At 43.9% G+C, this 16,500-nt stretch overlaps 2 protein-coding genes across 3 annotated transcripts in view; one reads left to right on the forward strand and one right to left on the reverse strand.

The window, feature by feature from the left end:
• Window positions 1-13,894, reverse strand: part of cpeb4b (cytoplasmic polyadenylation element binding protein 4b) — a 39,128-nt gene extending 25,234 nt beyond the window's left edge. The window contains exons 1-4 of the mRNA XM_088397967.1: window positions 13,705-13,894; window positions 11,889-12,104; window positions 9,866-9,981; window positions 1,596-1,754 (exon numbers count right to left, since the gene is read on the reverse strand). The gene's annotated coding sequence lies outside the window, so the exon portion shown is untranslated. The remainder of the gene's footprint in view (window positions 1-1,595; window positions 1,755-9,865; window positions 9,982-11,888; window positions 12,105-13,704) is intronic.
• On the forward strand, window positions 13,337-16,396 carry adad2 (adenosine deaminase domain containing 2). 2 transcript variants are annotated; one of them, XM_088397981.1, is made up of 10 exons: window positions 13,337-13,478; window positions 13,826-13,948; window positions 14,405-14,470; window positions 14,555-14,681; window positions 14,799-14,951; window positions 15,028-15,198; window positions 15,289-15,503; window positions 15,584-15,818; window positions 15,911-16,043; window positions 16,125-16,396. In XM_088397981.1, the coding sequence occupies exons 2-10, from the start codon at window positions 13,855-13,857 to the stop codon at window positions 16,233-16,235; spliced, it is 1,305 nt and encodes a 434-aa protein (XP_088254107.1). In that variant the 5' UTR covers window positions 13,337-13,478; window positions 13,826-13,854; the 3' UTR covers window positions 16,236-16,396. The 2 variants fall into 2 exon arrangements, with proteins under 2 accessions (XP_088254107.1, XP_088254108.1); XM_088397982.1 differs by lacking the exons at window positions 14,405-14,470; window positions 14,555-14,681 and having other exon boundaries at window positions 14,801-14,951.
• Window positions 16,397-16,500: the final 104 nt, after the last annotated feature.

Below are 16,500 nucleotides of genomic sequence, written 5' to 3' on the forward strand. Positions count from 1 at the left end.
AATATGCTAAAATAGAATGTGAAAGAATTAAAGAGTTTGTCTATCATGAATTAATGCCGCAATTCAATTCGTTGGTGTGTAGTATAATTCTGCCATGTAGACAAAAATGAAGAATGACTCAGTATGATGTTGGTAGAGGATAAAGAATATATGCCTGTGAGATTGTTATTTTATGTTGGTAATATTAATCAGAATACTGCGATACAATTCAATTTTAGACACGACTTCGCTTTTAAAGGGGTCAAAAACCGCCCCAATCAATGCTAACCGTTAGCATGTCAATGACATTGTCATGTTAGCATTAAGCTATCAGACAATTCTTAGATTTCACAATACCAAAGTAAGTTTAATTTGTTTTCAAATGGCATGCTCATCTGTATGAAACTGTACGTGGCCTACAGGCTGCCGGTTCACCATCACTGCTCCGCAGGATTTCATTAATCCTATTTGGTCCTGCTTGTGATGATTGCTCATGAGCTGCGTTAGCATTATTGTCAAGCACAATGACCTTTCTCGTGTGCGACGAGCAACAAAAACGGAGCGAGGGAGGGGTCCTTGTAAGGGATTGATCCTCCAACCCCCGCATGTACCTTTCTGGGCCACACCGTGGTCGCTTGAGATTATTGACCGCAGTTTGAAGACTTCACACTCTGGGCCTTTTGTTATTTAGAAACATTGATTCAAGTACAGCACCGACATGATCAATGCGGTCAGATGGCGATGGACCTGGGTTGGGGTGGTGGGGTGGTGTGTCAAGGGGCCACACCTCCAGCCCACTCATGTATTTCTTGCACGCACTCAGCAGGCTACAAACGCACCAGTAGCGTGACACGTATGTGCCCCGACAAGCTCGGCATTAATCATGCGTGAGGCCCAGGTGATATATGCATTGAAATGTCATGACATCCTATCAATACAGTCCCCTATCAATACAGTCCCCTAAAAATCCATATAAGGCTATTTAGCATATGTGATCATCCACTAAACTTCACTAGGTTGTACAGGGATGCATCGATACCGCTAATGCTAATCGTCAGCATTTTGAATTGTATGTTAGCATTAAGCTAGTGAGGCTATTCTTGAGATAGTTGAATAAAACACACAGGCTGTAATTCAGTTTGTTTTATCTTTGGCTTGACAGTAAACTTGAAGTGGGGATGGCATTCAACAGTTTGAAGGATTTTTTAAAAATTATTTACTCTTTGCCAAACTGCTGCTTATTGCGACACGAGTTGAATTAGCGCTCGCAAGTCGCTCGAATCCAAAGACACCGTTCTGTATTTGCTATAGCCTTCCTCTTCTTAAAACTCCCAGCAGAAGTCACACATAATTATTTTTAAGATGATGCTCATATGGGAACATGCTAACATGAGATATTCTTTTTCAGTCGTTGGCAGCCTTTCATGTAACCGGACCTCTGTGCATCATTGCTCCCTTTTGTCTCAGCCATGCAGCAGTAGTGGACAGATGGTTGGATCAAAACCCATCAAACATTTACAAGCTCACACACACGCACGCACACACACACACGAGCAGTCGCTGATATCAGAGAGGCCTACGTGCACAAGCACAGGCACACACAAAGACACACACACCTGCAAGCTAGGCTCCAACAATGTTCCAATGAGGACTTTGATGGAGTCGAGCTGGATGTTTGATTGGTGTGATGGCTTTTCCTCCTGCCGCACACTTCCTCACTAACTCGATCTCCATTCTGATGGATAGCACGAGGGGCCAAACCGGTGCAGTTTTCCCTGAAATTGTAGCCAAGGACATATCGAATCTGTCAGACGTGTTCTACTGCATCGCCAGCTCCCTGGGGTCATGTATGAGCAACAAAATGCAGACGAATGAAGCAAAAGCTCACGTAGGGTAAGGAGGATGAGGATGGTGGTGTCAAGGAGGCGGGGGGATAGAAAGAAGAGGAGGAAGATGAGGAGGGGAGATTGAGGAGCGAAAAGCTGCATCATACAAGAACATCCTTGTGAATAATAATAGTATAGCTGAAATGCGGATGCACCTTCATAGCCTCCATTCATCTTAAATATGCTGAGTAATGCTGTTTAACATGTGCCAGCAGTCTCAACATGACCTCTACTAAAAAAAAAGTGAATCATGGCATATTATTTAATTTGATGTTAAGCATACAATTTTTAGATCTTTTTTATTTTTTAAAAAACAAAATATGAATGATATAAATGATATAAATAAATATAAATAATGAGCTCTATTTTTAAATATTTGAGAGTTTCCACAAACAACTTCCTGCAATAGCGCGGCACAGGACGCATGGAAAATTTGAAACGCTAATAATTTCCTCGACTGCTCTTTACTCTGACAGTTACTCAACATTATATTAACAGGACAAAAAATATACAAGTTTCCCCACAAAATTGAATGCAAGATCAGTGTGTTGCGAGCTCAGCAGCCCCAGAGATTCGGTTGCCAAGTCAACCACGGCCACCTCAACGAGGCAGCCACCTCATCTTCACCTCTGTTCACTATTCATTTGGATCCTGCGTTCATCTCAATCTATTTGGATTTTTTTTTTGCACGGTGGAGGGGGGGGGGGGGGGGGGGGAATCAGTGTAGTGCATACGTAGCATGCGGCGTTTGCTGTTCATCATGTGCCTTTTGTGGCTTTGAGACTCCGCTCAGCTTTGCGCTTTGGCACACCATTTTGTTTTACACAGCCGTCATTTGCTGAGCTAATAAATAATAGATAACAAGCCACATGTGTACTCTTATATGGGACAAGAAACCATATGTTCTTCCGTAAAGGGGGTTAACAACTGAATCAATGCTTGAGAGGCGATAGTTGCATGGTGGCAGTGACTCCCGTCGTTTCGTCTGACTAGCTAGCTAGCTAGCGTTAGCGATCACACCATTTCATGTCTACGAATGACGAGATGCATTAAGTGTCAATTCATATTTACCATGATAGTACACAAATCTGGATCTTTCTGGATTGCACATATGACAGACAACTAAGAGCATATGTGACATGGACGAACAAACCGCAGTGTTGTGGAATATTCCAGTTTCCATCACACACAGCGACTTGCACGCACACTTTTACTGCCACATCTCACAAACACTGAGTCACCGTGGCCATTTTTTCAGCCTGGTAATTACCCATAATGACATTGGCCATGCAGACCACTTGGGACCAAAATGGGCTATTTTTCAACACGGACAGCCTCGGTCGACCTCTGAGCTGATAAACATTACGCCAAACATACGTCTTAAATACACCTTAGCCCCTGGCGTGAACGCTCCCTCGGCGTTGACATGCTTCGACTCACACTGCAGCAGGCCTCATTGAGATGCACAGCTAGGTCTAAAGTGAGCTCTGCCAAGTCGGAGGAAGCCATTTAGCCAGCAGAAACAGGAGCGCATTGATGCACTCACACACGCGCGGAGACGAACTAGAAACAATAGATAAGATCATTTGCAGAAGGGTATCAATGAGTGTTTCTAAATGAGTACTTTTCTGATGTAAATGTGCTCAAAAAATATGAAAGTGGCTTCGGATCTTCAAGCAGCCTGGCTGATCATGTCATGGTTGGCTCGCTCACGGGCACATTTTCAAATCCAAGCTGATAAAAGATTTTTATTTTGCTATATTTCATTTCACATGCGATTCGTAGGCAGGTACACAGAAAAGAACCAATTGTATCTATGTACAATTTTTTCCTCCAATTTGTGGACTGGAAGAGTTCCCCTGGTGAGCCAGCTGCTAACACTTGGAAAAAAAAAGTGCAACGTACCACTTTCCAAATTTCAGCCCTCGCACACAATGCGCTATTGTTGTTTCTTGTACCACCTCTCTGTGAAGACAATAAACCAATGACCATGCCTGCTCCCACTTTGAAGCCTTTGTTATAGCAGTTCATAAGGAGCGTTTTGTTAGGGATGACCAAACTGCAGAAACAATCTTAATTTTGTTACCTCCACTAAACACTAAACTAGAGAGGTGATGGCTATTGCTTTCTCTAAAAATCAACTTGTCGACCGCTCTCTTGTTTCAAAATACTTGGAATACATCATTCCGTGATGTTTCTTTATAACGTTGAGTCGGGCCCACCGTAGACTTTCTAAAAGCCAAAATGGCCGCTGATCGGAAAAGGGTCTGTCTGGTGCCTCTCTCTAAAGGCAAAACTAAATGATGGGATTACCATGACAACGTGGAGCGCTGACGTGGAGGTTACATCGGAGGTGTCACGCTCCATGGAGACAAACTTGATGGCAGCGCTGAATCATCAACAGATGAGACATGTGACACTGCTGTTGTTAGCTTGCCTACTTCATGTATTCGATTATTGAAGGTCCAGTAATAAGCTAAATGAACCTTGACCTTCGATATCTTCAGTCGCTTTGCTGCTGCCTTTTTTTCTTTTTTTGCCAAGCCTACATCCTTCTGTCTGTGGTACTTTTACAATCGCTGTCCTCCATTTTTGCACCCACACCCTCACTATAGCAACCAACGGTGCCTGGATGTCAAGGAGGGAAAAAAGGATAAGGAAAGAAAGACAATAGCTGGAAGAAAAAGTTGTCTGATTGAGGTGAAAATAACAAAGACTTTGAGAGCTTTTGGTACCCGAACAAAATACAAATAGGTCAGTCATATTCTAGGGTTGGATTTTTATGAATAAATAATGCAGACTGTTTCAAAGTAAAAATAGCCTCAAGGTGGAAGGAAAGCTCACCATGGTGCAGCACTACAGATAAATGTGATCAGAGTACCAGTTTGTTAGCAAAAATTAGAAGTGGACATATTAAACAGACTGCAACGTTACTTTATCTCACTACTTTTTCCACTTTTGTCTGCCTATTCTCTTTGCGATTGAAAATAAAATAGGAATACAACCAGCTAATACAATATTTTTCAATTATTGAGGTGATTAGCGCTAGATAGTACAGGGGTGCCTTGAGATACGAGAGGCCTGACTTGCTGTAAATTGCACAGTGAACAATAGGGGTCCCAGGATTGACCCATGGGGAACCCCACAAGTCATAGCCATTTGCTCTGAGATACAGGTACCAATTTCCCCAACACTTTGTACCTGAGACTATTCTGTACTTGCTTTTGTGTGACAACATTTAGTGATGTACGTGGTTAAGTACACGATTACATCAAACAATTATTTGTATTGATTTCTTTTACAAATGAGAAAGTTATAAGCCGGGTCTCCAATGTTAAACTCAACTGTGATCTGGTGTTTGACCACCCAAATGGGACGTGTATGAAATTTCAGGTCACCGAGTGGGTGTGATAGATGATCTGATTGGCAAGAACAATGGCTGACCTCCCTATGTGATTGAACACCAACATGGTGTCTCTGGTTACTGTTACCATAGGAACAAACATTAAAGCTGCATGTATACGGTTAAACAAGGTAGGAGGATAGTTAATGCCGTTCTGTCAACGCCACAAGGCTTTCTGTTTTCATTTGCTTTTCTCTGTCATTAATTGAATTTCCGTGATTGAGGATACTTATTTTTTTTCCATAGAAAGAAGTCCATGATGGTTAGCCTCTTCAACTATGCGATGGCACAACTCTCTCAGGCATTTATTCTGCACAATACAACACTGAAACAGGAGTTCAGAACATTCAGAGAATGATGTTCCTATTCCAGAATGTGGAGTTAAATGTCCATCTTTAATTGACCACCCGTAACATGATGGTGGTATGAAATTCTGTATTTCTAATATGGGAAGCCGCAAAGCATCCACATGAAAAAAAAATCAAGGTGTGAGCTAGGAATTTCTCTCAAGTGATCTTGGAGAATGTTGTCGAAGTTCAGCGGGCTGGTGGGGTGCACTGTGTGGCCTATCCAGGCACAGCTGCTGTTTATGATCCCCTGTTGTTACTGCTGCTCCATTGGGAATGCACGAGAGCAGCTGAGGGCAGTGACAAAGGCATGCACACACACACGCATGCAATAATAGAAACAATGCCCATTAAAGATGGATGAATGACAGCGTACACTCATCAGCCAAAGCAAAAGTAACAATAACGTTCAGGTTAATTGCCACTGTCAGAATAGAATTAAACTATATGTGCTTTACTGTGGTTGTAGTTTGCAGTGGTGGAAAGAAATCCGAAGATATTCAAAGGGCAAACGAACTGAACTGTAATATAATATAATAGTGTATTTAAAATATATAATGAAAAAATAATATATAAATATAAATATAATATAGCTGGTTATGGCCTGGCATGCACACTACAGGGAGAGCATTTTTTTATCAGGCCATTCACGTCGGTTTTCATAAAGTCCTCAGAGGCCCGTACAAAATGTCTGAATAAGAATTCACGCGACAGATTATTTCTTAAGCGGCGCATACAAAGTCAAAGGATTGCTATGCGAAACCAGTCGGACCTCTAGCAGCGGCAGCCCATGTGACCTTATCAATGTGACTCACTCTCTCACTGGGTCACATCTGCATGTACGCAGCGATAAGCGTGTACCACACGCCGAGCGGCGAACGTGGTCGGCAAATGAGAAATGAGCCTCGTAAAAGACCCGAGTCGCACTAATTGAACCTTCTCTTGTAAACAAGACACTCGTGTGACTGATGGGGTGAAGCCGGTGTCGTCTTGCAGCGAATTATTAACACTTGACGGGGGAAAAAAAAAAAAAAAAAAAACGCCCAGCAGAGTGCGTTAACTCAATAATGACGACTGATAATGAGCATGGCGTTGTCTTGGAAACAAAGCCATCTGCGAACCTGATTTGATAAAGTGCCCTCGGAAAGCGCTTCATGTGTGATTCACAGTCTGTAAAAATACATGATAGAGGTGCTTTGAGGTGACAAAACTATTCATAAACAGTACTACTCATTTTTTGCGGAGGATAAAGAATATATGCCTGTGAGTAATGCAAAATCATCTGCCCACGTGTAAACTATTTCAAATATCCGTTGCTACTGCAATCAAGTATATTGATGCTAACAGTTAGCATGTCAATGGCGTTAAGCATTGTTTACGCTAAATAGACTTTCCTATGGCAAAGACTTGTTTTCAAAACACAAAGTGGGAATGTTTTTAGTAAATGTTTAGTTTGACAGTAAACCTGGGTGACAGTTAACAGCTTGAAAAATAAGCCTGACATAGGGAGGAAGCTGGATGAGCCCGATGGTGTTGATGAGAGCAGTGTGATTTCTCATCCAATAACCTTCGGGTCCCCTTGTCCTGTGACTCTTATTTCCCCCCAAACTTTTGCTGAGTAACTAAAGAGAAATGCGACCAAAGGCCCGCCCTGCAAACAGCAGTAGAGGAAGTGCATTGTGACGTATAGATAATGTAACTAGCCACATATGTATGTAGATTAAAGGGAGACATGTCATGCCCGGGGAGACGAGACAAATCGGCGAAAATGAAAGATGACAAAACGGGGGGGATGTAAAGGAAGTACACTCCGCAAGGCTAGCCATGTGAAGACTTAATTGACAGAGACAGCTAACTTCCAGTAATTTAGCTGATGAAGCTTTTCGGGACTGCCGGCTGCACACAAAGTCACCAACGGAGCAGCAGAGCAGAGAAGCCAAGATGGAGGAGTAGGCGGGTGTGTTTGGTTAACGTTTGAGCCCACAGTCACCCACCCCAAATGCACACGCACAGCCACCATCAACCTCCAAACAAGCGAGAGGAGACAAAGTGCTGATAGTGCCGTTCCCATTGCAGGGCAGGCCAAGGCACATGCATGCCTGGTTGGAGCGCTGACGCTAACGTGACATGCTAGCCAGGAGACACGCCGACTGGTGATGAAGAGAAATGCTGTCTGACCCCGACTATATGTAGCTCTCAACGCCAACGGGGATCTATAGTTGCTCGCATGCAAAATGAACAGTCAGTTGTACTGATGTCGTCAAAGGTCTCTGACATTCTTTGGTCAGAATTGCTTGGCCATCACCTGCGATCATTCCATTTGATCAAATCTCACCCCCATTCACATTGATCAACAGTAATGGAAGAGTCTTCCTCTGAAGGCCATCCCTGCACCCCACCTCTTCTAAACCCTCCCACACACACATATACACACACCCTCCTTCAAAGCCAGCGTCAGTCTCAGCGTGTTTGCCATAAATAGCTTTGAGAGGATGCGGCGAAAGCGCGACGGATGAAGCCCGACGTCGCCGGTGTCTGCTGCGGCACACAGGCGAGGCCTAATATCCTGGCAACATGTGCTGCAAAGCGAGGAGAGAAAAACAAGACAGATGACCAGGTCAAAATTGGATTAGAAATGCTCCATTACATATCTATTCCAATTCTGGTGAGGGTTTTTTTTCCCCTCGATCCCAAAGTATCTCTGCTGAGATTACACTGATATTTCATCAGTACTATCACTATAGTAGATTTCTGTCTTTAAATCCCTGCTCATACTTAGGCCTGACGTGCCTGTGGAATTTGCTGGAAAGCAATCAGCCTCCTCCGAGGAACAGCACACACACTCTAAACGAATGATGAAAGTGAAGAGGAGAGCAGTCAATATTTTTTCTCTATCAAAAGTCATTTTGCGGTGTTCATTTAAAGCCAGAGGATAAAGTATATATGCCTATGATCATGTTCGTCTCCAGCATTTCTGCTCAAATATCCGTCACCTTAAGAATTACAACACCACTTAGCTATCAATGTTGTGTTAGACCACCAGTGGGGATTTCCACTATGAGTTAGCATTAAGCTAGCAAGAGCGTTCTTCGGATAAAATGGACTGGTTGTTTAACATTTAATTGGACAGCAAACTTGACGTGTATCTCAAGGTTCCACTAATATCCTAAGGTGCACAAACTTTTAATATACTAGCTAGATTTAAACCAGAGCGGGGGCCGATTCAATCCAGGCCAGAGCGTGTGCTGAAGGAATCCGATGCCACGTTGCGACACAAACTGGCATGCAAATTCTGTTTTCTTCCTCTCTTTGCATATTCAAACGATCGCCCTCCCCACTTCATAATCGCATGCTCCTTCATCCAACCCCCTCCTGATTTGACCTCTCGGCTCCTTTTCCATGCAAACATCTCCAACTAGTACAGATAGATGGCTGTCTTATTTAGATGGCAGCGCACCGCCGGGGATCATTAATCAAATTCTGTGGAGATGTGAGTGAGGTTTGTGATGAGCAGCCTTTGTAGACTTAAGGGAGACACATGAGCGAGCGCAGTCGGGCTTTGCTCCGGGTTGCAAAACGGGGAGGCAAGCAGGCGACATATTGCTCTCGGCTCATTACGTCGTCACCACGAGCTCCCAATCTGGGACTAGTTGGCTTGAATGCATCCTGATTCCGCCCTGTTGGAGTGAAAGCAGGCCACGGCGCCATCTCCGCTGGGAGATGCGGGAGAGAGCGTGGCTCTGGATTCACATTGAAACAGGGTTATGCAAATAACACTGCACAGTTTGTGGAGTGCATTTCACAATACTTCCATCTGTGTGTGGTCATGAATCCTTCATACGTAGCCTATGCGTGCATGGCTAACTCTGTGTGTGTGGGTGTGTGTGTGTGTGTTTCACTGCATGTGCGTGTCATAGCACCACGCTGAGGGAGGCTGCCATTTGTTTGCGCTTGGCCCGGAGAAAAGTGCCGCCTGCCAACGACCCGCCACGCCGAGTAGGGGGGGGGGAGTACACAAGTGAATGGTGAGGGAAGATGATTTTTTTTTTTATTCATTTGTTCATCAGATAATAGTGATATGACATAATATAATACAAATAAAAGAGCAACAGCAAGAAAAGGATGAGTAAAAGTCAATAAAAACACACTAACATGCACACGCCATGGAGCACACCTTAATCTCTTATTCATTCAAGACCTGAGGCGATCATGTTACACACACACACACACACACACACAAATACACTTACCCACAAGCAGTGAATCCCACAGGCCAGTCCCGCCAGTTCAATTGGATTATCGTTATCGTACACCTAGCGCAGAGGCTGGGGAGTCTGCCCACAATCCACACCCTCCACATGCGGCCCTGCAATGGAACCAAACAACACACAGTTACACACTCACACGGGGTCATATAGCACTAAAGCTCCCTCACGCAGGCCGCATTACTTCTTCGATGTCCCTTGACAGACAGAGTCCCATTATACTCATCACTTACAGTCCATATTGATCACCCACTGGCCTGGCTGACACACACACACGCACAGTATGGTAGTCATGTTTGTACAGCTGGCTTGGTGTGGACGCACACAAAGCATCCAAGTCCAAATAAAAACAAGCCTAAATTGTCAAAATGTCCTCAAAAGTGTTTTTCTGTTCAATCTTAACCTACACAAATGATTAAACCAGTGTTTGGACAGGAGAAACAACATGAGCAAAAACTAAAATAAACATTTTTATTTGGGGCACAGCGTGTAGTGGATGTCATCTTGAGCTTAATGACAAATGTGCCTTATAATTATAACGATTCCACTCGGTTCACTGTGTTTGACGTTTTCATAGCCGCTTGCCATGAGTCCTCCCACCGGAGGAGGGAAACCCTGGTTGATGTGCCACGTAACGGAAAAAGAAGAGGAAAAAGAAGAAAAGGTCGCTGGCCTGTTTCTTGGTGCGGCACGAGAGAATGAGGTCGGCAGAAGATGGCGAGAACAGGAAAGAAAGAGGGAGGATGCTGGGAGGAGAGCAACAGAAGGCAAGGGGGGGTGAAGGAAGAGAGCGGATGTTGCTACCATGGTAACCAGTGGCACCTGAGAGAGAAACGGCACCGCTGTGGGGAAAGACCCCGTGTGCATGAACACACTCGTACACATCCCTATTTTGGAACATGGGAGTCTTTTTTTTTTTCCAATTTCCATCCATCATAAAAGATGCAACTTTTTAATGTTTAATTAACATATGGCCCAGCCTCCCATGGTTGACTAAGTGTACCAACTGAACCATTTCCGCTGAGGCCCTTGAAGAGTCTATTTTTCGCACCCTCGCCGATGTGAAAATGCACGCTGCGTCTTCCCCCCTGCTGCGATGACGACGAGGCGCTTCTCCCCCTCCCCCCCGACATTTTCACATGCAAGGCAAATCTGTTCTGCGTTCGCATGAGAGATTTCCACTGTTCTGTATAGTAAGACGATACTTTTATTTCCAATAGTGCCTCCAAACGTTTTTGAGGCGGCTTACACATTGCGTAGTTAAAACAACCTCATCGTTAAGACTTTTGTCCCTTCACTTAATGCTAACAAAATGATCGGAAACCACATTGACGTGCTAACGCGAAGTGTTACTTTTAAGCAAGAGATATTTGAACGCAAACTATGAAGCAACACAGACAATAAAATTCCTTCTCACAGCCATGAAGTCTTTATCCTCTGCAACAAACTATTATGAGTGCCACGTAGACAACATTATTTGGGACTACATTTCTTATTCTGAGGTTAATCAGAGCCAGTCGTTGCACACAGCGACGTAATTCATTCATGTTAAAGTAACGGAACACGTTCGCTGCAAACGCGAAAGGTTATTTATAGCTCAGCATGTGTCAGAAGGCGGTATATGAGCTTCATCACGCATGGGAGCAAAGACAGTGATGTTACAGGACAGGCGTGAGCGGCGCAGTTAAAGATGTTAATGAGGGAAAAGGAGCTTTGTGGTAAGCGTTACATTTGTGTTAGCATTGGCAGAAATATGATTGTTAGCTATTTAAAGTCTGGATGGATGGATAGATATACACACTTACGTTAACAGAATACACACACATATATATACACACACGTTTCACAATATTGCTATCCATATTTAGAATTTCAGATGTACCATATATAGACGTATATTGGTAAAAAGCAAAGCGGAAGGTCAACAGAAGGAAAGGCAGATGTTTGTGTGTGAATAACTATTATCCTGATGAGATTCACCCAGAGCGGCACGATATTCGGGGAGTACCTCACGATGCAGGAGAGGTGGGGAAAGAAGTGAGACAAAGGGTGATTCTTCACGACTCAGTGTGTGGGTTAGGCACGTCGGCGTGCGCTCTCTCGCTCTCTCCTTCCTCGTCCTACGAGGCGTGAGAAAGTGGAGCCTCCCTCTCATCTTTAAAGATGTATGAAGCTGCATCCACAGGGTAAGAGCAGGCGGCCATAGTGTTCTGTATCCTCCTGTCTTAAAAGATTAGCAGAGACGGGGATGGTAAAAAGAGGATGCAGGACATTTGAGTTAAGAGCATTTCACATCATCTTTTAAAATAAATAGAGATACCACTGATCCAGTCCAGCCACACATAAAACAAAAAGTTGACACAAAAGAGAGATTGACACAAATCCATTGTTTTCCTGTAACACCACTTAATGCTGTGATTTGTCGGGAAAATGCTCATCATGCAAGCAGTGTTTACTTTCACATGTGCAACACGCGGCCTCTCTCACTCACAACATATGCTGACTTAAAAACACTATCACAGTTTTCCTCTCTGCCATCTTCCAACACAAAAAGCTGTGACAATAAATGGAGAGAAAAAAGAACAAATTAAACGCGAGGACACAGGGGACAGTGTCCTCACTGTTTTTTTTTTTTAAGGAATAAAAAGTGGGAAATCTGTGAGCCGTAAGCGGCTGCGTGGGTGTGAAATCATAAGACAAAAATGGGGAGGGGGGCGAGGGGGTAGAAATAGAAACGAGAGACAAGACAAGGCGAGGATGACACTAGGGAAGTTTTCCATTGTGCCTCAGCAGGAGTGATTTCACAAACACACACACTCTACAAGGCCCCATTTGGCTCTCTTAAGGTAAGCAGGAGCAAAATAGTATTGAATTTCATAATAATCAAGGGAACATATCAAAAGTGCAAATAATGCTTTGCACTTATGCAGCATGTACAGTGATTGTTCACGTGTCCTCGTGTGTGAAGGATTCCTCTTCACAATTTCATATTCATAGAACTCCCCAAACCGTTCTGTATCTATTTGCTTATTTACTGCATCCATACATAAGCAATGACAAGTGCCACCTTTTCATTTCATCTCAATTCTTTGGAGCACCGATACAGATTTGAGTTGAGCTTTATTTGCAAACAAACAGTGTAGCATGCGTGGCATGTCTGCCTCACAGTTTTTGGATTTTGGGTTTGAGTCCTAGCTTGAATAGAGCAAGTAAATGAAAACATGCTACACGTTCAAATGTCATTACAATTGTATCAATGTTGAACAGTAAAACAGAGGGCCCAGTTTACTGTAAATGTACATTAAAAAATTTAGTAGACCATCAAAACATAATAAAACTCACATAGATTAGTGCAGAGTTGACTCAAGGACACTCGTGCTAAAAATACCGACGAAAGTTTAAATCTGTTGAGTATATATTTTTTTCCCCTGTAAGATGATGCCTAATTGGTCCCTTGAGACCGCGGAAAAAATTGAACCAATCACGAAGACGTTTACTCGCGGACGAACAATTATCTTGCCGAGTTCTTTTCTCTTTACTGTTCAACTATTTGTCGACGCCACATATCGTGAACAACGTACGACAAAATTGTGAACTTGTGAGTAATTTTTCTGTATTATTTATCATATTTAATATAATTTTTGAGACAATGCGTTGGAATAAAACGAATACGAATAATAGTTTTCGGATGTGAAATGGATGCCATGAAACGTCGACGGGTATTATTATAACGCTGTTAATATTTATACTTCATTACTTTTCTAGTTTATTAGTAACGGGTAACAATCTGAAAATGCACATAGAATAAGAAACAAATTATTTACCTTCTCTACAGCAAGATAGAAGCACATGTACGCAGTACGAGTGGTGCCGTTAAGTGGAAGTGCAACCGCCCGCAGGTGCATTTTGATGACGTTTCCCGAATTTCGCTGTCATTTTCCATAGTTATTTGAGGATTACATCCCAGCGCCAGAATGTCCCATGCTTACAGTTTCCTACCGGAGGAAGACATAAAATTGGAGGAAGACACCACTGTGGAGGAGACCCTGGAATCGGGGGCTGTAAAAGGTGATACAGTAATCCCTCGTTTATCGCGGATAATTGGTTCCGAAAACCACCCGCGATAAGTGAAATCCGCGAAGTACGGTCACCAACAAGAAGTACTGGGCAGGCTAACGAGTTAGCGGAAAGATGCTAATTCGCGAAAGTGCTAACACGCGAAAACGGACTTCTAAAGGAATATAAACGAACATTTGGAGCAATACTACATTGTCCTAAAGGTTAGACACGTTTCCTCAATTTAGAAGTTTTATTTTGACTTTTAAATGTTTTTTTAATTTGGGGGAAAAAAGCTGCGATGTATTGAAGCTGCAATAAACGATATGCGAAGTAGCGAGGGGTCAATGTACATTCAGAATGAACTTGTCAAGCTGTGGTATGTCTTTGAACCTGTGCTACATTAGCCCTCGTATCCTGTTCGATTATTTCTTTATCAATAATCACACTTTGTGTATTTGTTTTAAGACAACTCTGCTGACATTGACGAGGATTCCAGTGAAACAGCCATAGAAACGCCATCTTCTTCACCAGGTTCAGCGCCTGTTAAAAACGGGCTCATTGCCTGCATCATGTTTTGTTTTCCTGTTGAAATTGTTCACACTTGCTATGGTTTAGTTTGGGATACAGATTTCCACAAAAAGTACGTGACGGTATTAAGCAGCAACAAATTCGACAGCCTTTTGAAGATGAGTCCGGATTTCCAAGCTTGCAAGAGCCACATGGCGGCGTTTGTCCTCGTGAGAGTTACGTTTCACTTTGCAGTGTCTGTTAAGCCCATCAAATTAGACGTTAGGAAAAAATACAACCGAGTGTAAGCAGAACCTCCCCAAATTAACTTTGTATGTTTTTTCACCCCCACAGAAGTGACAGACACATCGGGGCGTGCATGTGATTCTTACCAGGTGGTGGCGTTGGGAACTGGTTGCTTCAGCTGCACCGGTTGGCTTGTTTTCAACGGGACGATGGTGCACGACTGTCACGCCATAATCATTGCCAGGCGGGCACTCCAGAGGTGCGCTGACCGGCATTATCATAAGCCACCTTCCCTCCTCCAAACACTATGTTTGAGATCCCATCTTTGTCTTCAGGTTCCTCTACAAGCAGCTTCTGCTCTTCTTTGACACCGACCCGCGGGCCAAGGAAGCATGCATATTCGAGAGTAGCGGAGCCGGGCCGCAGCTTCAGCTCAAAGCCAAGACCAGCCTGCACCTTTACACCAATCAGTGTCCTGAAGGAGCTGGCAAAAACTTCTACGTGAGGTGCCAATGTGTTCAGACAATGGACGCATACCTGTCTCTAGTATGACCTACTACCAAGTAAATGACAAGCTCATTTGTTGCCATCTTAAGGGGCTCCTACCTCAACAATTGGACCCCCCTAAAGCTGTATTATTACGCCAAGGGTTCACTGGTGCCCGCTACCCTACTTGAGCCGAACCACTGGGCAGCCAAAGTGTGCTGCATTTCGGGCACCGACAAGCTGTGTCTCTGGACCTTTGTGGGCGTGCAGGGCGCTCTGCTGAGCCACTTCATCCAGCCACTTTACATCACAAGCATGGTGCTCGGTAACTCTAGCAACACTACGTTGATACGTCATCATCGAGTCTAGTAGGGGTTGTGTTCTGAAGTTGTCGTGTCGCCGAAGGTGGCCAGAAGGTGTACACCGGCTACTTGTCGGACTTTATCAATGAATGCCTGGGCAACGGCTGGGAGGACATCCTGCCACCGTTCTACAAGAAATATGACACCAGGTTCCTGTGCTGCGAAGAGGTGAAGCCCATTGAGGAGTCCCCGCAGCACGATGTCCTCAGCATCAACTGGTGCCTTGGAGACAAAGACATTGAAGTGGTTGACAGCAGGAAAGGCTTCATTGACCACCGGTACATCTCATGGAAAGAGATGAAACGGAAACAAGATGATGCTCACAATTTGATTAGTATTTTTTCACAAATCTTGACACTTTTCCTTGCAGTTCCCCGTCGGTGAGCGGGCCCGGCTTCTCCAGCAGGCTGTGCAAGAGAGCACTCTACACTTACTTCCGTAAAGCAGCTCAGCTGGGCGGACTCAGCTACTTGCTGGATCGGCCCACCTATCACAGCGTCAAGGTGGGTCTCAAAGCGTGTCTGCTGAGCTCTAAAGCTTTAAGCTCCTTCATGTGGATGTATTTGTTTGTGTGTGCGCTTCAGGTGGACGCAAGCGTCTACCAGACTGTGAAGAACCTAATCAAGCAGCACTTCCTAAGCAACCGCAGCGGCCCCTGGAATGCCAAAAAGGAGGTGGACATCTTTAGCGCCTGAACGGTTCTCCTTCATGTTTAGGCATTCAAGTTCTGTTTGGGGGGCAGGGGGGAAATGTTCAGATATTTTTGTTCTCAAATTTACAATCCAAATTTTTGTTAAGTGTTTTTGTTGGAAAGAAATTGTTCAAAATATACATATTAAAGTGTAGTCACCCTAAAGTCTGCTTTTTTTTTTTTGCTTTGCCTTGTAATCAATATTTTGACATGAGCGAGCTTCCAGTACGCCACCACTAGATGGTGGCAGTGAACTTTACAAGAAAGTG

The sequence above is a fragment of the Syngnathus floridae genome, chromosome 15 (assembly GCF_059516105.1).
Source record: "Syngnathus floridae isolate MCC-2025c chromosome 15, RoL_Sflo_1.0, whole genome shotgun sequence".
Lineage (NCBI taxonomy): Eukaryota > Metazoa > Chordata > Actinopteri > Syngnathiformes > Syngnathidae > Syngnathus > Syngnathus floridae.

Bases quoted from the DNA above. Each gene is read 5' to 3' on its own strand.
- adad2 (XM_088397981.1), top strand. From the start codon at position 13,855: ATGTCCCATGCTTACAGTTTCCTACCGGAGGAAGACATAAAATTGGAG. The intron at 14,682-14,798 runs AGTTACGTTTCA...TTTCACCCCCAC, and splicing joins GCGGCGTTTGTCCTCGTGAG to AGAAGTGACAGACACATCGG. The intron at 15,199-15,288 runs GTGCCAATGTGT...TGCCATCTTAAG, and splicing joins GGCAAAAACTTCTACGTGAG to GGGCTCCTACCTCAACAATT.